Consider the following 22,177-nt stretch of genomic DNA (forward strand, 5'->3'; position numbering starts at 1 on the left):
ACGAGGGGACCGTAGTGATTTTTTTTCTAAGTTGACAGTTGGAAAATTTCGTTTTCATAGAACCTTTTTGTTGAGTTTAAATTACACACAAAAAAAACTTAAGACAACGTTTTATTATATACAATATAATTGTCCTATATATATAAAAATGCAATAATGATGATTTTATCTACAAATTTATTTACAATTAATAATAGTAAAGTCTTGATTTTGAATAGCATTAATAAGCCAACTGTCAATTGTCGTATACACTTGTCAGATAACAAACCAGTAATTTATAACGTAGGTAATTTCATAACCATTAATAATACTAATCTAGATCTACCAAATAATAAATTATAACACTGTACATTATGTAATTATATCTATACTAATATTATAAAGCTGAAGAGTTTGTTTGTTTGTTTGTTTGTTTGAACGCGCTAATCTCAGGAACTACTGGTCCGATTTGAATAATTCTTTCAGTGTTAGATAGTCCATTTATCGAGGAAGGTTATAGGCTATATATCATCACGCTACTACCAATAGGAGCAGAGTACCAGCGAAAAATGTTACAAAAACGGGGAAAAATTTTAACGCTTATGTAACGCAAGCGAAGTTGCGCGGGTCAGCTAGTTACAGATAAAATTACTTTAAAACAAAACATGTCATCACGAGTCTTATAAGATATTGTAAAACTAAACATTTTAAGGCACTTATTTCCAACAAGTCTTTTGATAAATTGATTTATATAACAAGTACTTATTGCTAAAACAATGTACATATGAACATATAAAACATATATACACGTATGTGTCTCATAGAATATATACAGTTGCAACTTTCCCCCTAAATTCAAAGTTAAATAGTTAGCTAGAACATTATGTACATATTTACAATAATTATTATTGAATAACAATAAAGAAATCAAATAATCACATTCTTAATGCATGCACTTTCTACTATCAGACTGTAATCTCACTCTTAAACATAAAAGGTCATTTAAAAATTATTTAACAATTTACAATACAATTTACAACAAAAATTTCTAACTTTTCTAATATTCACATTTTTTCATAACATATATGTAATACGTACTTGAAACTAATTCAAAGTTCACCTAAATACAATATACATATTTACAAAACCATATCTTACATTCATGCGATAAAAAAGTATTTCATAAATAATATTAATTACAAAATCCGATATCTTTATTTACAATATAAACAGGTATATTACTGAAATAATAATTCACATACAAAAAAACCGAATTCAATCTGACCTTTCTCAACAACAAGTGCAATCACAAACAAATAACAATAGACTATAGAGGGGAGCAGGGGTGCCATCATTATGCCCCCTTGCGTCACACGCACTTGTCACGCCGCAGGGCACAATGCTGAGCTTTTTAATTTTTTTTTTCATGACGCAAAGTATCTTCCCTATCTATTATCTTCTTTTGTTACGTTTTTGCATCTTCTCGTGGGAAACTGGACTACTGATACGAACTCCTGAAAAAAGTGACAAATTTATAGCCAGGTAGTATGAGAGAGTATTTTATGTTTAATTCCGCATTGAACTGTTCCACAGTTGCATGCTGTAATTAAGTATATTTACGACTACTATTTACGATTACTTAATTAGATTCGAAACAGATATAACAATGTTACAAAAGGCTTTTCTCATAGTCTTTTACCAAGATGTAAACAACTAACCATCCATCAAGTCATTTATAAGAATCCAACTAGGTCCACTTATCATAAATCTACAACTAATGCTAAAACAGCCATGCAGTCATTATAATCAAAATTCAACCCCTAACAATATCTCCTAATAATCACAAAATGCTCCTAATAGACATTTAATTATAGAGCGGGTCGAGTTCCACTGACCCCTTTTACACTTGTTTACATCTTCATCCCTTCAACCCCCTCCCCGCAAACGCGCTGAGCCATCAAAATGGTATGTTTAATTCCAATACCCCATACGATTTATTATAACAAAGCAGAACGGGAACGATCGACCGCTTGCCATCTGTCGTCGTTCCGAATCTCGAATCGCCGAAAAAAACTCAATGTGCGAGCAACCCTGGGAACCTAGGAACGAGGAGCATTCCCACGAACAACCCCTCAATTTTCAATAACCAAATTAGCCTTTGCGTTACCCTATTTCGGATATGAGGGAGTCGTGAATCTATTCATATCGATAAAAAATATCGCATGTCCCGCTCGGGACACCGTCGAATGTGTATGTTCATCCCCTTCGAATGCACGTGTTCAGAGATCGTATATTTAAAGTGCACGCGTGTGTGTGCGAGAGCCTTCGGATCGTAGCACCTGCCGGCGCGCGCGCACCCTATTGGCTGAGCAACCACTATCACCGCTACACTGATTTCTTTTAAACTTAATTTTTTTGTAATACTCTCTTCGGACATGTTAAGAAAAAATCTTACATGTTTGGACCGGTATCAACCGAATATTTTTGTGTGTAGGTGGTATCTTAACTTCAATAATTCTTTTTGTAAACAAAATGCTAATAAACTTTGACTTGGATAATTCAAATACCAGATCTAAGATATAGGGTTACGTGTAAGAATTCCAAATGGGACCACTAGGATGTTCATGTATGTAAAGATGTTGCGATAATATCTATAACAACTAATGGTATGAATAATAACAAGAGATGATTGAGTAAGTATATTAATTAATGAATCAGCTACCCTAAGTCAGGTGTGACGAGGGTCTCGTGTAATGCGCGTGAGTGGCGCGCGAACTCGCCGAGGGGTCGCCGTTACCCCTCGGCCCGTGACTTAGTGACCCCAGTTAAAGGGATAACAATCGCATTGTCGCGGCCACTGCGCACTGAGGGGGCAATCAACATGTGTTGTGTTTGCCCACACTTGGGCGTGTGGACGGCACGTGGACGATTTTCCCATGGAACCCCTTTGAACAGTTGTTAATTGTGTAACTTTATAATATGAATATAAATAAGCCCCAGATGAATATTTCTGACAAGTGTGCGAATTTTCAAGTAGAGCTCTTCAAGCTGTAGAGCTCTTCAGACACGTGCAGTAAAACGACTATATGCAAAGTTTGTAAAATGTTCATTTTAAATTTATAAAAACTTATACATAATATTTCTATGCTGATAGACAACCAAAGCAATACGGATTTATTTCGACAAAATCGCTTCAAATTATCTAAATAGGTCATAAACCTACTAACTTATAAATTATGGACCCAAAATATTACTTCCAATAACTTGTCCCAACTCTACGAAAATTATGAAGACCTGTCACGATATACGAAAGGCATATCGGGGTATCGAATAAACCACTTGACTCACCCACACATACACAAAGGGCGCTTTTCACGTACGCGGGCCTTTTGTGCCGGGGGCGGCGCGCTCGGTATAAAAGCCCGACCGGCTCGAACAGCCCCACATTCCCGCCTGTGATCTCACTAGCGACACACGCTCTCTACTATTACTATTTATCTATCCACATCTTCCAAAATGTCTTACTACGCTAACAACGAATACATCATCGCCACAAACAACTCGATCAACGAGAACAGATACAACAGTGAAAAGATGAAGAACAGCGGCATCAAGGCGCTGCTCAAGCCTTTGATGAAAATGATCAAGAAAACCACAAAGCGCGCTCCCGCCAAAACCGTGGACACGTGCTACGAGGAGGAGCAGAACTCGTGCAACGAGATGTTGGAGCGCAAGATCTACGAAGAGATGGAGGCGTGCCAGCCCGGCGCGCACTTCCTCGTCTACAACAAGGACGACACGTGCGACCTTGTGCCTGTGACCCCTGACAACTTCTACGTACCCGTGCACTTCGCGAGGACCGAGGCCGGCACTTTCTTCTGGACCACCGTCTCCAAAACCGAGGCCGACTTCGCAGCGGCGCACTGCTACACCGAGTGCCAGACCGCGGAGCAGCAGTACCCCGTCCTTCAGGACCGCTGGGTACAAGCTTAAACTCAATCTTCGACGACAACAATCAGTGTCTTCCGTGAAACCAGTGCCTGCTCCGTTGGTTTCTGCAACCGTCTGTGATGTTAGCTTTAAAAGAATATAGTTCAAGGTGCCATATAGGGATAAGTTTAGGTTAGGCCTGCTCAATACTCGTGATAACTCCTGAAAAGCTTTAATTTTAATCTCGAATGTGTTGTGATATTTTGAAAATAATTGTATTGTATAAATTAATGTTAGGGATTAGTGAGCTTAGCATTGTGATCTTCCTATCGAGCTTTAATTGTTTTAGGGACTATTTATTGTATACAATTTACTTGCGTTATAAGTTGTAATAAAAATGAATTGAATGAATTTTCTATCTTTCAATATGAACACCCAAACCCTTTACACACTAAAATATACACAAAACACAAACATGAAACAGTAGCAAACAGACAAATAGCCGAGAACTAATAAGACAAGAGTAAATCAGTCTATAAAGCGTTCCAAGTTGGAGCTTATTCTGGAAGTTGTTCAAAAAGCGGTGTGACGAGATGTTCCGTGGCGTCCGGCGCGAGCCACAATGTTACCGGCCCGCGGCCACTGCCATATTCAGAGAGCAACATTTTGCGCTCGCGCACGTGCAAGGCCCGGGGCACAAACCAACTCGCTACTGGCTTTTTAATGATCTTTTTAACTCGCCGCTGTATCTCGGACGAATATTTATTTTATACAATTGGGCTTACACTATGTAATTGTTGAATAATGCTGGCCGTAAAGTTAAATGGCTAGTTAGTTCGCCAATGAGACTTTTAAAAGTTTATTACCTACCTCTAAATTGGCGTAGGCATCAATTATGTAATTATTCTGTCCAGATTTTTGTTTTAGAGTAATTTATATATGAGCTTTATGTGTCAAAGCGTAATCGGGGTGTTTTCAGATTTTTACCGCTCTTTTTGATACGAAAATATAGTACCTATGAGATGCAAGTTGTTGGTTCCTGACGCTAAAAAACATTTATTGCCAATACAGCTAGTTTAGATTTCAATTTACTTGCCTATGCGAGGAAATCTCCGTGTATGATAATTTACCAAGCGCAGCTTCATATGTATTTTCATATGCACCACAAATTAACTACAGTAAAAATACATGCGAATAAATAAACCTACGTCTTTTCTCTAGACCAGTTACTAATATTTTTCATGCAAATAAATTAAAATCCAATAAAAATCAAAAACATATGAACAGAATATTTATAGACTGGCAGTCATTAACTACGAAGGCGTCTCTTTAAAGCCTAGGCAATAAACACCCACGTACATGCATTATTCATCTCACCAAAACGACAACTTTCATTATTCAAGCAAAAACGATCAATTTTACATGTACATTGTAGAAGACGATAATTACAGGCTGTATATAAGCAATATAAGTTTCTCTTGCGTATAAAAAAAAGTATTAAAAAAGGTAAAGCCACCCTTGAGCGCGACAAGTTCGAACCTGTTGCGAAAATCGAAGTTGGAACATGTTCGAACTTGTTTGAAGGCTACTATTTAAATTCAGGTGCATTGTGCAATCAAAGAATAGCGGAGACATAGCACTGGGATGAACAATCGATTGATAACAATACATTTTGTGCATGCATTAATGCACGTGCGATGTTCAAAGCCACGAATACGCATTTACTACAGAATCCATTCATTTATTGTAGTACATTTCTTTTGTAAGTAGTAAAAAGACACAATAGTATTATGCAGAAGCATTCCATGAGAAACTCCTTGATTAGATGCTAGGCACTTTCAACCACGTGGTTAGAAGCGTTATTTTTTCTAAAACAATTGCAAGATTTATATGAAAATACATGCCGCCATATCTACGTCTAAATTGAATAATTAAAATCTACGTGGAATAATAAACATACTACAAATTCTTATTAATCTACAAGCAAACACAATATGTTAATACAATAATTACAAATAAATGTGTCACAATGTCTGGTTATATAAATCAATAAAAACAATAGAAGAGATTTGTAGCCACTTCCTTAAAAAAAGAAAACAATAGCATCCATCATTTTTTCTTGTAACAACAAACAATACAATAATTTAACAAACAATTACTTATTAAAACTAGTCAAACAACAAATAACCCTTAAATTAAATACCCGTATTCTTCCTTAACACGTTACCCGTTAGTTTAGTCATCTTATACAAAACCAATTCAATGTTAGTTAGCAATATCAAAACCACTATACTTCAATACACTTAATATATATGCCATGTTCATTAAACAGATTCAATAAAAAATGAGTCAACCTCTCAATTCAGGATTCTGACTCATCCTCCTTCATTCCAATATTAAAATAAACAAACTACCTCAAAACCCATTTAGACGTAATGAAAAGTCCGAAATGCAAATTGGTGCAAATCTTATTATGTTCATGCGTAAAACCCAAAGTAATCCAGTACGCCCCCGACAACTAATGAAAACCCCGCGTGATTTCCAAAATATTTGATATATTCAGGGAATTGTATCATGCCAGTTAGTTTCAGTGCCTTCAAAGACTTATAAACATTCAAAGAAAAGCAAGGTAAAAAAAATAATTTCGTAGAGTCATGCTAACATAAAATCAACACTACGACTTTTAATGGTACTCCTAATTAAGTATCAGCATCAACTCCATTGCAATAATTTGCATCTCAAACTTTGCATAATTCGCTTCTCGACTCGCCAAATGCCACAAACCAGATATGCTAATTGCTAGTATTGATTAAAAAGTTCCCGGCGGCGTGAGGTACCGCTAGGCCAGTCGTCATAATTACCACAACAGCAGATCTATAATACGCGGGTAGAGATAGCGAAGTGGTCCGGTATAATAATACCATACTCGCGTTCGAGCGACGGATCCGTGAGAAATTTCGGCAGATGTACAATTCCTTGACGCGGTACGACGAGTGAGCGCTTATCTTTTTTTTTCTTTTTCCAGTTTAATAATACGGCGTTCTGTATCGACGTTTCGAGGCTCGTTCGTGAGTCATCGACGCATTGTTACCTCATGCACGTGTTCGATGCGTCGGACTGTCGGGTTAGAAAGGATTTTTTGCAACCCTTATTTCGAATTCCGCAACTCTTGCAAAATTTGGGTTAAATTTTTTTCTCGTTCTAATTTCGTATTCGGAATCTTGGATGTACATTGTACACGTGCATGACCATTGTTACTTTTTCTGAAAAATCTTGTTTTCTTTTGGCCCACGTGCAAGGATTACAATTTAGGGGAAGGGTCATTTTGTAATTGAATCGGAGTGGATGGCGTGTTAATAATTTGTAATTATTATGATCTATAGCTAATTGGAGATTGTGCTCGGCGGCAGAGTTAATTAGTTTTCAATTACAATTAAATTGCCGTTAGGGTGCTGCCGATGGTATAAACTCGATAAAAGCAATTAGAGTAGCATATAAAACCATTTCACGGGACTTATCATTTGTGTTATTGTGGGAGATTCTGGTTCTGGAAAGATATTGGATTCTTTATTACACATTTATTGGGTTCGTTTAATGTGTTTCACGTTTTGCACGCAAGTCTACAGATATAAAACCGGCCCTATTTTAATCTATGCTTGATATTCATGGGAAAAACTTACAGTGCGTGATATTAGCAGGCATTAAGAAAAAAAAAACATATATGAAGCGAAGCCATAACACGTAAGGTATAATATGTAAATCTAATGTTAGAAAACTGGCTGGAAATCTAGGCAATAGCAATACAGACTTGCAGCCTACTTCGATGTCCTTGTTGAAAGGCGCGTCATTAAGCATAGAGCATAAACGTGAACGCTTTACACCTGTGTAACTCGGTGTAAGTAGTGGTGATATCATCCAGTTTACTATTTGTTCAGATGATCGCAAATACGATCGTGTCAATAAAACTGCTTGCGTCAACGATGAGCTGGCTTCAGCTTAATTAAGGCCGAATACTCTCAAAAACATTAATTTAGGCAAAGGCAAGCAATTTAACATCTACTACTTTCAGACATGCATAGTCAAAGTGAATTTATGGTTGACAAACATTAATTTACATGCGTTTACTATTACAAAAATGTTATACGTAACAGTATTGTGATTATTTTTTGGCAACAATGTTATAAGTATAACATTTTTGCCTGTGTAGGCAAAAAAAAATCACATGAAAGAGCCTGTTACGGCCAGTTTCTTCATCAAAAGTAAAAGGTACAGTCAAATTTGTTTGACAATATCATTTTTACTTTCGATGAAGAAACTGGCCGTTAATCAGCTACATGATGGGATGAATCATTATGACAATAGTATTAAGGCAAAGGCAACCACATCCTAAGGGCTTCGCTGTGGGTCAGTATTAATTAAGGAGTATTGCGTATGAGCAGCCATCTCGTTGACGATTAATTGCGTTGATGATGACAGTTATTGACCTTTGGCTTCGGCTAGGGAAAGGGTTCTAAGAAAGATAAAATGAGGCTTATTAGTTTGCTCTCTACATTAGGTGGGAAGAAAAAATTCAGATGATGCTTTATACGAGAGATATTACAATTAATTCATTTTAGTCATTTCTCTTGAGAATCTAAATTATTAATGTAGACTTTTCCAAAGATTTTCCTTCAACATTGTCTTTTTAAGGAAACTGATAACAATAGTGTTGCCATATCATTAGGTGTTTTAGATATTAGATGTTAAGACATGTAAAAAATATAATCTACGAAGATAATAATCACTCCCCTTAACTTGATCAAACACGGGTGAGTCACATCAACACTTGTTAGCGGCCGCGTGTCCGTTCATTACACAACTGATAAAATTTATTTTATTATCTGACATCAAATAATTTGCTCAATGCGTTACAGACATAAATACTTTTGCGTATGACTCATACAAAGATACAATTTAATATCAAAATACAAGATAATAAAACATTTAAATCTCAAAGTATTTTTCTGAAATAATCTAGAATTAATTTGGAAAAAACGGCGCTAAATTAACTTTTACATGTTTGTGGCTATCCGCAATTCTAGCTTGCAACGGACGTGACTCATTGGTCTATCTGCTAGTTTTAACACTTTAGTCACATTATACGGAATTCCCGAGCTTGTTATACAATTTAAAATGGTTTATTTGCTATAATTATTAAGTGTGACATGCATGACGGAAAAACCCAGAATATGTACGACTACTTTTAGCGTATTTTAACATATATAACGTTAACAAGAAATAACAGCTTAGAGTCTTTAATAACTAGCTCTTCTTCGAATATCCGGCAGTTTTTCCCATACTTTCCAGAATGATACAGCTTGTTTTCACTGCACTTCACTGACTTTTACATTCACAAGACACAGTAGACACTAGACACTTTAGAATGAACACAGCACAACACATTTTGCGACCATTTCAACTTATTTCGCACTACACTAAATTACACTAAGAAAAATTTTACTTTTTCACTACTCCATTACTTGAAGATTCTTCTCAACACCGTTACTTCCTGGTCGATGACACTCAAATAACTGAACAGTGAACTATAACGGGAACTATATATACAGGAATCACCCTAAGCTTATTGCAATCTTTCCCACGTATTCAATGCACTTTGACCTAAAGACATTGTCTGCGAAACTATTGTCTTGCAAATAATAATAACTTCCGAATTCCGACACCCCTGTCTGTAGGGGAATCTGCCGGCTGTCCCGTTAGTGTGACGGTTTGCCGCGAGATGGCTCTGATTTTTATCGTGGACTTTTCAAGCCATTTTTGCGAGAAAATATTTCATTTTTATGTAAGTATATGATACTTGTTTTTGATAAAATAATCTTTCACTGAATTGTCATCATTAGTCTGAAGTATGGAAAAATTCTTCTTACTAATGATGATTTTGCGTATTCAATTTATCTTATTCAATGTAAAAATAAGTAGAATTTTTTGATACACTAAAAATATTTTCATTTTTGGTGTATTTTTCCGACTGAATACGCCAAAATGTTATATCAAGATAAAATTGAAAAAATATTCCACTTACAACAATTTACAATTACATGACACATCTATGTAAACCATAAAGCACAAACAGAGCTCAATAAAATTATGATATCATTGCACAAGTATGTTGAAAGTGTTCAAAGTGTTCAAACAGTAGGACTCGTGCCGCGCACGCGCCGTCATTTACTTAATAATTATAAGTGTAACAATGCCCTAATAGTGCCATTGTTTCGTGTCCTTTGTACAGTACAAGTTGTTTTTGCTACTAGAAATTTGATTGTATTGGGAATTTGTATCACAATGTTTGTGTTCCGAGAAGAAATGATTTTGCAATTTTCCAAGAAAATCTTTTTCCTTCAAAATTATTGTGTACATTTCAGGAGCTACAAGATTTCACTTACTCTTAATTATTTTTACAGTATTCTAACACACCATTATGACATCAATTGAAGGTCAGCAATCTGAGATATCGGCTATTCGATTTAACATACAATGCTCTACATTTAATTTTTATTCGTGTCGTTAACAAATTTTATAACTGAGAAAGAGGTTTGGATACCTAAGGTTTTTAATTTAAAAAAAAAGTTTAATTAACTATCGTCCTTAGGATTACAACTTGGCAAGAGCATTAAAAACTGAGAGATAGAGCAGGTTCTGCCAAATTACATTTTAACAACTAATAATCCCCTCAAAGTAATATTTTGCAACATAAATTCAGATACTTATTAATACCTAAGTAATTCAATAATTTTGTTAATTGGCAATCATGGTACGGTGTCATGGCAGCGCAGACGCCCGGTGTTCGAAGTTCGAACCGTGGGAACAACGACAGTTGCGCGCGCACCCACCTGCCCCCGCGGTAAAAAACATTCCAAATTCAAATTCGGATTCGCTCGACCTTGGTATTTTGAACTTTTTTTAGAAGCTCGTTAATTTGATTTTAGTGTTGTAAATTGGTTACAGCGAGGGTTCATTAGAGTCATGCTAGATACAAGACCTTGATTGTAGAGCTGCAATATTCTTGAAATTACACCTATCGTAAAAAACCTTAACGATGAGATGAAGCAGGAAAAAAACATTTTGCAGTCATGATTAACATTGAACTACGGAATTACTTTTATTTACAAAATCACATTATTATCTCATTTTTTCATCAAAAAAGTAAAACAAGCTAGACAGTTATAATTCGCAGCCTATTTCTAAAGTACCGGTGTGACAGCCTGTCAGTCCACAATACCTAGTATCTTATCACAAAAGCTACAAACAGCGTTATCGTAAAAAACCGGTAAACGACGTCGCACTATACCGGTTTCTTATCTCTATTTACGGGAGAGCATCATCCCATAGATCCGCTAAGTCCGAGTGAGTTTTTTGTGCACGCGTCACCGTTGATCACACGTAAGTGCAGCCAGCGCGCGCCATATGTCGCGTGGATCGTGGGAACGGATCCGCGCGTAAACGCAATGTGTGCTCTCCACTCAACTGTCGTCACTCAATATACATTACACTACACAGCAATCCAAACTCTCCTTGTAACACAATAAAGTCCTTTTTTGATAAACGCCTGGATTTATTTCCCAAAATCCCCTGCAACATAAAGTAGACCTTGACAATGTAGTTTTAGTGAACGATTTTCATTGCCTCATGGTAGAGCTTTTTATGCACATGCCCCTTATTGATTGAATGTGTATTATGATAACTCACAGGCCAACTACGCGTGAAAACATTATTTGTATAATTAAGTGTTTGTTTTTCATTACGGCTATTGTCTAAAATACTGGCTGATGCACATGTACAAATTTCCCAGGAACTGAACATGCTTTAAAAATAAGATATCCAAAAGTAATTATAAGGTTTTAGTACAAATTAATTAAAACAAAAATGTTACGTATAAAATAAATAATTCATAATAAAAGATATTCGCATCGAAACTACATAATTACATTGGTTGAACACGCCAGTCAGACATAAAAGGATATAAAAACCTTTTAATACCGTTCTGCTCGCTTGTCACACAAAATATCGCCATCATAATAGAAAAAAACATAATAAGATCCAGGGGAAGACGCGCGCAACTGGCGCGAGCGATCGTGGGAACGCGACCAGTTTTCAAATATAGAACGCCTTAGAAAAGGTGCAATTCCTTTTTTGTTCGAGTTTTTGTATCTAATAGTGGCCATGCGATGCGAATGGATTTTGAAATTGGAACCCGTATGTTTTTGAGGTATTTAGAATGTGTTTGGTGAAAAAAAGTATATTGAATACATCATTTGCACATTGATTTGCTGATTTACTTGTATGAATCTGCTACGTTTTTTCTTCGGTGGGCATTACTTTTCATAATAATCAAAACAAATAAAACTTTATAAGTATACTTTATTTCTAAGTAGAGCACAAAAACAAAATTCAGATTCCAAGCTAGGTCTAGTTTAACCATCTAAAATGCAAATTAAAAATCGCTATAGTTGTACACATTTTCGCAAAAACAAAAAGGATACAATTTAAGGGTAAAACTGAAATCTGTCACGTATTCTACAAAGTCTCTACAAGATCATAACTCAGTATCCAATAAGACAACATAAACCAAAACAGTATGACGTCAATCAATTCACTTTTCAATCGAGTCCACACTTAACCCTAGAATCGCGCATCTGCCTTTACAATAGCGTACCCCTACATTATGCCGGCACGTATTTTTTCTTGACCTCGATAGGCCTTTATGCCCAAGGGGCGAACCGTGGGAACGATCTTGCACAATCCCTTTCCTTGGCCATATGCGACAGAAAAAAGTGCAATTATTTATTCCCCCTCGAAGAAAAGGGGAGTTGTGAGAACGTGACCTAACAATGCGCTTCCTGGCTTACGATACATTCTGCTCGAATAAACGATATGTAATTTTAGTTCTTAATGCTTATGTGAGACGTGCGAAATTAGTGTAACCCTCAAACACGTTTCGATGTTTAACAAATAATCTCAAATAGTTACTTCGGTTTCGTTTATCGAGGGAATATCTACTCTATATGTTGAGACGTTCAGATCGGTTTAGTGTGGAGTGTAGATTATTTTATTTGTAATTTATGGATGGTTTCTTCAGTATGGAGTAATGTAAGCTGTGTACACTGAATGGCATTACGCGTGACCTTTAGACAGTCGATTGTATGAAAATGATAATCGATCTCGCGCCGTTAGTTGTTCGATTCTTTTGTGATTTTCTCGCGCGCGCGTAGGAAGCGTTCCTATTGTGTTATTTTCACATCGGCCACTGTTATTGCGTGATTTTTTTTGTAATAAATTATAGTAGGTTGTTGAACATGTTCGTGTATTAATTATAGTGTGATTGTGGTGTAGATAGAAGTTACGAGTTGATCAGTATACCGTGGTGGTGTGGGGAAATACGGTGAGATTACATAACATGGGGACAGACTTGTAAACGAAATGCCTATACCTTAAGATCTGAAAGATTTAAGACCGTTGGGACTGTGGCCAGATTTTCTGTCTAAAACCAGTCTATGAGCATTCCCTTGCACTCAATACTTACTAGAACACTATATACAATATAAATATACATAAACCCTAATAACCCGATCCAGGGCGCCGATAAAACAAATTGAACGAACAAATAGCATTACAGGCGAACAATGTAACGTTAAACGAACGTACTAGGTTTGTACCGCGAGCGAACGCACAGGTCACACACCACGAGCGCAATACACAAGCAGTGTTTTATGATTAGACTTAGACAATGTATTAGGAGTTACGAACAAGCTATTAGAGTATTTATTTGATTTAATAGTCTCAAATATGGTAAAATTTAGAAGTTTAGGTAGTTCAGGAAGGTTGTACTTGCAGAAAAGCGCAAAATGTAGGGAAGGGGTTAGGCTTTGAGTCCACCACGCTGGTCAAGTGCGGGTTGGAGAAAATGAATTAAGTAAGACTGAATAAAATTTGAGTTTCTTTACATTTTCTTCTTAGTCAATATCCGATGTGTGAGGAACTTGAAGGCCAATTCACATTTTTGTGGTCAAAAATACGTCGGATAATACAATTACAAACCTTCCTGCTCTTTACCTCATTAAAAATACAATACATATCAAAATTAAACCCAATTTCTTGTCCTGGGTTTTCCGTACCCAAATATCGAGTTGACACATTTCACCTCAATTTTTTAGTACCTTACCTCTGACCGGAGAAACTATAAAATGTATTGAATAAATACGGTCAGTTGTTTAAATGAGCATCTTCCATGAAGTAACTGTCATACGGTGCGATGTTTATGGGGTGTTGTCTGGCGCCGCGCACGCGTGAGCGGTCGGGCTCGCACGCGCACTCGCCCGCCGTGCGCCAGTACCGCAGCACACGGCCTCAATTTAGTACGTGTAATATTTAGCCCTTTATTTCTATGATAGTGTTTGATTATACTTTGATATGTTTATGAAAGCCTTTTACCCTCGGTTCCTGAGTACATTGTACATGTTTCTCAGGAACCGGGGGTTAGTAATTTCTCTTTTGTGAGTCAAAGACAAGTCTAACGAAGGCTGTGTCGATCAAATTAGCACACTTTCTAGAGCATTATAGAAAACTTAATCATAGTACTCTTCTATGTAGTAGTAAAAACAAAATATCTTTGAATCAGAGGTTACAGGCTCAGTCCTTTAATACTCTGTCCCAAATAAGGACAGTGTTGCTGCTCATTTTATTGCAATTTCCGAAATGGTACTCACTTAGCGAGAGACACGTGTCAGCACTCACAACAATATCCCACCACCGAACTTAACATATTCGTTGATGATTGACTTTTTATATAGTCTTCTAAATGGTTGTCAAAGTACAAAGCGTGTACCGCCGCCGCGCAACAGTGAAGCACGCGCCGACATTAAGGTCGCGCGCGCATAATCATCGTATGTCCCCACAACAATGGCACAATACACCATAGTACTAAGCCTACTTAGTACCATGGTGTACTGCCATTGTTGGACAAAAACTGTCATAATCATAAGCACAATAGGCACGCGACTATGTTTGAGGTCGCACGCGTGCGAAGTATTACTGCTAGAGTACTTCAATGCTCTACAAAATAGTCCCTACGTAATGAATTAGACTAGTGCTTTTGACTCTACTTTTGACTTCTACACTGGCATGTTAGGCAAAATTGACTTATTGCGTTCAAGCACTTCACATCACCAGACCAATAATAGTTTTCTTTTAAATAGCTCTTCTATACTCTTCTCTTCGCTCTTCGTTCTATTTACAACTAAATTAGATTGCAGGTAGGCAAATAATATGTAGATTTATAAAAGTAAGTACTTTGTCCTGTATAAAGGACCTTAAACTTGCAGAATGTGTCATACATCAGATTTAGCTTTCGAGGAAGCAGGCGTGATATAATGTTGTTTGAACTTGTATGCAGAACACCGGCACTCGCACGCGCTAAATCGCGCACAATGTCACGAGAACACTGCATGAGTTGCGTTCAAAGCATTGTTTGTTTTAACCTATGACTTTTCAAGTGCTTTATATGCAGCAATGCAATACTATTTAGTCCCTAGCCACTGAATGTGCTAATGAATAAATTTAACAGCATTGTTACGGAGTTATTTCAATTCAAATGATTTAATTTCAATTCTATTTCGCTGCACCTATGTATCGCGTACAATCATACTGTATTACTAATTCAATGGATACTTTCTAAGCTTTCGTTAGTTGATAAATACGACTTCTGTTTCAGGACAACATGGCCACGGTTAAAACTAATGGAAACTGGAAATATTGTATGACCATAGAAGGAGAAACTATATTGTCAGATAACATGAGAAAGTTGAGGACAACGGTACGTTCTAAGACTGGACATTACATTAAGCACAATACACACTGTCGAACATCAAAACGAACGTCTCTAAAAGCTAGTATAAATATTGACACATTTGTTTATAGTTCATTACATACAGATAGTAGGTACAATAATTAAGATATAAATGGTCAAGTGGGTGAAAAGACATAAGCCCTTTTAGATTCTCCATATAAATTAACCTCAAGATCGGAGTTCACCTTGTACGGACACTGAATATTTTTGCAGTCATTCGACTACTAAATCTGACCGACAGACACCGGAGAGCCTACCGTAATCGGCTCTACAATGTGGTCTGAGCCTTATTTGTGACAACAGTTTGCTTGTTGCTACTGGAATTTCTCCAACGCCTACGCCAGAACGGACAAGAACTAAATTTGCACAATCACTTCGATTAATTATTGTTTGAAATGTTGACAGGTATACCGATTATCTAGACTTCAAGTCTACTGTCCAAGCCTCTTTCTTACGCAACCTGATCACCTTTTTGTGCGTTCTGATCGCCGATTGCATCTCATTTAAATTCACATGTCCTTTCACTTTCATGCGTGTATCATAAACCTGTCTAAAACATAAAGAACTCATTGTTTAGTGTCTGCAAATGTCAATTGAGAACTTTCTTCTAACTGATCGAGCTTGTCCTTTCACATAAGAAAGTCTATAATTTAAATGCAATATTCTAGATAACCGATAAACTTTTAGAGAAAGAATTGCCCTTTCCTCCACTTTCAACGCTTTAAAATCTTCAAATAACATTTTGCAATTGGAACGTGCTGTGCGGGCACTTTATTTCATTGGCACGAGTGTCCGGAGTGGAATCACGCGCAGCGGGCGGGGAGGTGCGCGGGGGGCGCGTCTGGCTCGAGCCCGACCGTGGGAACGATCTGCCTTTAACGTGTCGCACGTGCTCGAGACGCTACTACTGACGCTGCGAGCTAGAGCGGGACGGAATGAGCGTTTACTGCGTAAGTAATAAGGATGGCAAACGAATCTACATTCAAATGAAAGCAAAAAAATAATACGACAATAAAATAACGAGAACCAACAATAATTTGTGAGCGTTCGAATACGAAGCGTGAAAGGGACAGAGGCGAGTATTATTTATTCGAAAGTAAGAACAAAATTGTTATGGAGACGTTGATTTATCAGCGAGGTGTTGCCCGCGAGAGTCGTCGCTACTGTATTTAAGAGTCGTTTGTTATTTTGCAATTGCGACCGCTCAAGAACCATGATTACAATGAAATAAATGGGTGGCGAGCCGTTTATTAGCCGACTGTTAGTGTGATAACTCGAAGCGATTTAAAAACGGTCGTTGTTACTAAGAATTATTGAATAATAACAGCTTTTTTGCGTGAGTTAACATGACGTAAACAAGGAAGGTGGTAAAAAAATACCTCCTTAGTCGACCTTTGGCACGCCATGTGTTTTAGCATGTGGCGCGAATCTCAGCGAAAGGTATCGGCTAGCTCGGGTTACAGACGTAGGCCACATTTGGCGGCCACACTGGTTCGCCAAATGCTGCAAAAACCGATCCATTGAAGTTCTAAGTTCAGTGAGCCGTAGAACCGTCTTATAAATCCTGACCTTACGAGATTTATATGAACTTTGACAGCAGTTGGTCTCAAGTGGACGTCCCAAAGAGACTCTCCAAAGAGATCTCCAATGATGATTGTGGACCTCCCTCATAGAACGACATCACATAATAAACTGTCTACGATATAGCTGTAATCAACGTACTTGGCAGTTGAATTAATGATTGCTGTACGATGTTATCAATACCAGTAGCTGAGAGCCATCCGAATAAAATACTGCTCATGTTTAAGTAATTTCTGTTTCATAAATATTTCCCAGAAACTAAATAATATGCAAATATGGAGTGAAACTCTTAGTTAAATGTTGTTTTTCTTAGAAACTTGGAAAGGCGTGCAAAACCTTATAAAAACAAAACCACCCTCGACGACATACAATGTATAAAGTGACGTAACATAAGATGTTTTTGTTAAAATCAGTGAAACACGAGCGTCTCATCCGGTCGCAACCCGATTTAATAGACTGACCTACACGGTGGACAATCTCGTGCCATGTAAAAACTGACCAACAGGATCACCATTGAAATTCAAACCTTATGTAGCTTTTTTAAGGTTGAAATTCTGCAGTAGCATTCTGAAGTACATTTCGGCGAAGACGCTCGGGATGAGCAATGTTTATTGTACCCAATGGTTTGAACGTAACCATATTGCGAACATCCGGGGTGTCTATTCTAGTGGCTATTCTACAATATATTATTATCTTCTGAAGAGCATAACAGGAAAATTACATCGTCTTTTGTGAATAGGAAGTGCGCTACGCGTTAGTAATATGATATTTTATTGCGTTGATTGTCATGATTCGTTTCATTGATGGTTCATGGTCGACTCCTAATAATTGTCAATATCAATTGTTATCAGTTCTTGGTAACAATAAGATGTAACCTTACAATGTTCGCAGCAGTAATCAATGATTCTGGGCTTTTTACGGATCAATTAAGCTTTAATTGCGATACCAATGATGAAGTGCCGACATCAGTGGTCCTCCTCCCGCTGCAGCGTATGATTTTGTTGCTTTATTTCATATAGTAATAGTAATTCCCAGTAGAAGCCCCAGGGAAAAGATACACCTTATAGATAGACCTATAGGACTGGAAAACATTCTACACAAAAAAAAATGTGAAAGTGTTCAATAGCGTACACTTCCCGGCCCTTCAAGGAAAACAGGGGCACGATATGAAAAAAATATATTGTATATAACATCATTAATATTGGCATAGTTTTTACAAGTCCATTAAAGCGTACAGACAGGCACGGCGTCTCCAAGTGAGAGATAATAAGCACTCAACGGGGTGCCCGGTACAGTTACTCTACGACTCACGACTTCATTTACATTTAAAACTCACTTTACCGGAGATCACCCGGCTTTATACGATAATAAGCTTACATATTACTACCCACTACCTCAAGATCCTCTCTACACTCACCGGTCTCTAAGCGGACAAGCCTGGCCGTGGATGATCGCTAGCAATATTACTCTGCAGAGAAATTAAGCCCTAATAGTTATTTGTTAGTTAGTTGCCTTCGGGCGGCTTGAACAACTTTGACACTAGGTTGACCACTAACTATACGATAAGAAGAAGAAGTTGCTACGAGAAAATATTCAAGGTTGCATTTTCGATTCACGTTCAAATGTGATCTTGAAAATATAACATGTCATTAGGTTAGATGTGCTGTATCATTATGTTATAATACACGGATTAACCCTCTGGGTGCCAGTGCTTTACCGACTGCAAATTAAGTTATCATTACATAAACATCTTTTGCCGCCGGCGACCGCCGAATGTTATTAAAAAGTCGTTTATTTTCATGTTCTTTTTTAGTGATGCGTTTGATGTATTAAGAATTAGATTAGATCATGACCTAATAAATGATTATCATTATTGTTCGGTTAGATCGTCTAAACACTACATTTGAAATTTGATATACATTGAGTTCTCTGGCATGACATCACACAAACACATTTACAGTCTCATCAGTTGCTTATTCTATAAGTAATAAGTTACTTCAATATGAAACGAATACAAGTAATTAAGTACTTACATTATTTTTGCGACTCACGTCCTACCAAACATCCGTGTTTACCAAAAAATTAATCAACATATAAATAAGCAAATTAGCATAATATAATAACCAATCAATTAACTTTAACATAATTTGCAAGTCAATGCGGTTAAGTTGTTTGCGTCAATCTTTTATAAACCACGACGTTATAAATCTACATTTTTCAAGCGATACGAAAAAACGACTCTAGAATTGCAGATTTTTCTATGCTACGAAGTGCTACGGTGCTACGATATGTATCCCTCTGTCTGTCCCGCTCTGACGCGTGGCTACAGGCGCAGTGACGCACGTGCAGTGCACGCGAGTCGTAGCTCCCGCTCCCACTCGCACACTTCCTGCGCGCGCCTCCAGCCCGAGCTCGAGTGTGGGAAAAGACGGCAGGTGTTATGCGGGATCGTGAACAACCACGCATTACCATTCACATTATTCAACAATAAATAATAATAATAAGAAGCCGTGGAGCGAGTGGCGAGCACGCGTACCGTCCTCGCCGCGCCTCACATACTAATGGGTGACGCGTGCATGTGTGCGTGTGTGTATTAACATAGTGTGAGTTTCTTATGAGATGTTAGTTGGTAGTGGACGTATGTTTTTTTTTACGGACGCTTCATGTGGGCGGGCGCACGTCACGGATTTAACTTTGGATTAACTTTCGTTAATTGTTTTGGGATACGTTTTTTGTTTTGACTAAGTAATTGATTTTAGGGGAACATCTATGTAAAGTTGTATAGTTGAAAGGATTATCTACGATTTACACATAATACCCAAAAGAGCCATGATTTTACTTATGAATATTCTCTTTTAATTTATGCAAATTATATTGCAGTCTCTAAACGGTCTATTTATACGTAAACAATGTAATTATGCTCTTAATACAGTGAGAGAAAGTAAATAACTGTCAATTAGGCGCCAATAAACCCAATTCCAAAACACTGATCACAAGAATTGTAAACTAAAATAACGAAACGATGGAAACATAAGAACTGTATAGTGAGTATTTCACAATAACAATACAATCCCATACAATTTTATTGTAATTCATTCATGTATCGAAGCGACGTAATTACCGCGTGCATGCGCAAGCGCCGTTCGTCCGCGTGAATGCCTCAATACTTACTAGTGCACTCTGGATTGCGCCGTCCATTCATGCCGCACTTACACCCGTCCACTATTCGGTATCTTGATATACGTAAATTGTTTTACTTATAAGGCTGTAGCTATTAATTATAGCTTTTAAATTAATGTTTTTATAGATTCATTCATGTTTTATTCACTGTCTGCGCGGGAAGTCTGCGTTTGTTGAACGCTGATAAGGTCAGGAGTAGCTTTCAGTTGCTATTTGATTCTTGGTGGACCATGAGATGACTATTCTAAAATGTAATGTAATATTCAGTTATCTGGCGCAGGAAATTGAAGTAAGGAAACATTCCTTTTTAAAGACTATTCTGTAAATACACTCAGCGGTGAATTTCAGAGCCCGATTGACACAAAAATAGACAATAATAAAATAAAACAGGTCTACGTCGTCGGTTGATGATTTAAATAATCGTTTTATTTGCATATTAGCCTTTGTGAAGGTCGTAGTAACACAAAGCCGACAATATTTTGGTCAGTATAGTGAACTTTTTTACATTGAACACAGGTTTGAAACATTTATAAGTCAATCTCATGCCTCAGGAGTGATCTTCACGTACATCTCTAACAATCTAATTCACCATAGCGTAATTTTGTATTACTAGGCTTTTCTATTATTGCGACGTGTATAATATACAATTCGCTTTTAAATATACAGACCTTTCTAAATGAAATAAAATGTTGGACTGCCCCATGTTGACTGACCCAATTAGATACGTATATCTGACCACATAAGCAGCAAAAAAACACATAGTTTCTGTGTTATCTCGCGGGAAATTGAGGGAAAATAAAAAACCGGTAGCATTGTAAACAGCAACGTGTAATTATAAAACGTAATTTAATGCTGACAGGTCGGAAGAAAGTGACAACCCCAAATTGGTTATATTTCATCCGATGCAATATTCACTACATTATTATATTTAACGCTTCCTGCCTGCACAAGACGGTAATAACATAAGATTTTAACTACATCTTTATTTGTTTAGAAATAAAGGTGATTTTTGAAAAGCATATAGAATGTTTTAATTAAGAATATTATGTGAAAATAAATTGTTGTTAGCTTGTTGAGGATCGTGAGGAGAAATGCGATGTAATCAGTCATACGAAGATTTTACGTTATTAATTCTCCGCTCGTACTTTAATAGGATGCTGTTAACAGTACAAACTTCATTGATTTTTAATCTTATTTAAACTTTTATGACTGCGATGGTTAAAGCAATATAAAGCGTGAATTTCAACGGTCTATACTATCGACTAGTAAGCACTTGACTTTAAATAACTCTCGCAGAATACTCTAGGGGCGCTAATCAGTTCAGTTCAGCACACATCCATACTAATATTATAAATGCGAAAGTAACTCTGTCTGTCTGTCTGTTACTCAATCACGTCTAAACTACTGAACCAATTTACATGAAATTTGGTATGGAGATATTTTGATACCCGAGAAAGGACATAGGCTTCTTTTCACCCTGGGGAAAATGGCGCAAGGGGAAATTCAGATGGCGCACGAATTCGCGGGCAAAAGCTAGTTTCTATATAAATCGCTGATGAATACCCTACGGGTTTATCACGTACCTCAAGTTGACAACTAGTGTACGTC

The 22,177-nt window shown here is 37.1% G+C and overlaps 1 protein-coding gene across 1 annotated transcript; it reads left to right on the top strand.

Annotated features, from left to right (window-relative positions):
• Positions 1 to 3,411: 3,411 nt before the first annotated feature.
• Positions 3,412 to 4,320, top strand: LOC142979535 (uncharacterized). Its single transcript, XM_076124489.1, has one exon. The coding sequence runs from the start codon at positions 3,496 to 3,498 to the stop codon at positions 3,970 to 3,972; it is 477 nt and encodes a 158-aa protein (XP_075980604.1). The 5' UTR covers positions 3,412 to 3,495; the 3' UTR covers positions 3,973 to 4,320.
• The last annotated feature ends 17,857 nt before the right edge of the window (positions 4,321 to 22,177 follow it).

This window comes from Anticarsia gemmatalis, chromosome 16 (assembly GCF_050436995.1).
Source record: "Anticarsia gemmatalis isolate Benzon Research Colony breed Stoneville strain chromosome 16, ilAntGemm2 primary, whole genome shotgun sequence".
In the NCBI taxonomy this organism is placed as follows: domain Eukaryota; kingdom Metazoa; phylum Arthropoda; class Insecta; order Lepidoptera; family Erebidae; genus Anticarsia; species Anticarsia gemmatalis.

Coding starts and splice junctions, on each gene's coding strand:
- LOC142979535 (XM_076124489.1), top strand. CDS start 3,496: ATGTCTTACTACGCTAACAACGAATACATCATCGCCACAAACAACTCG.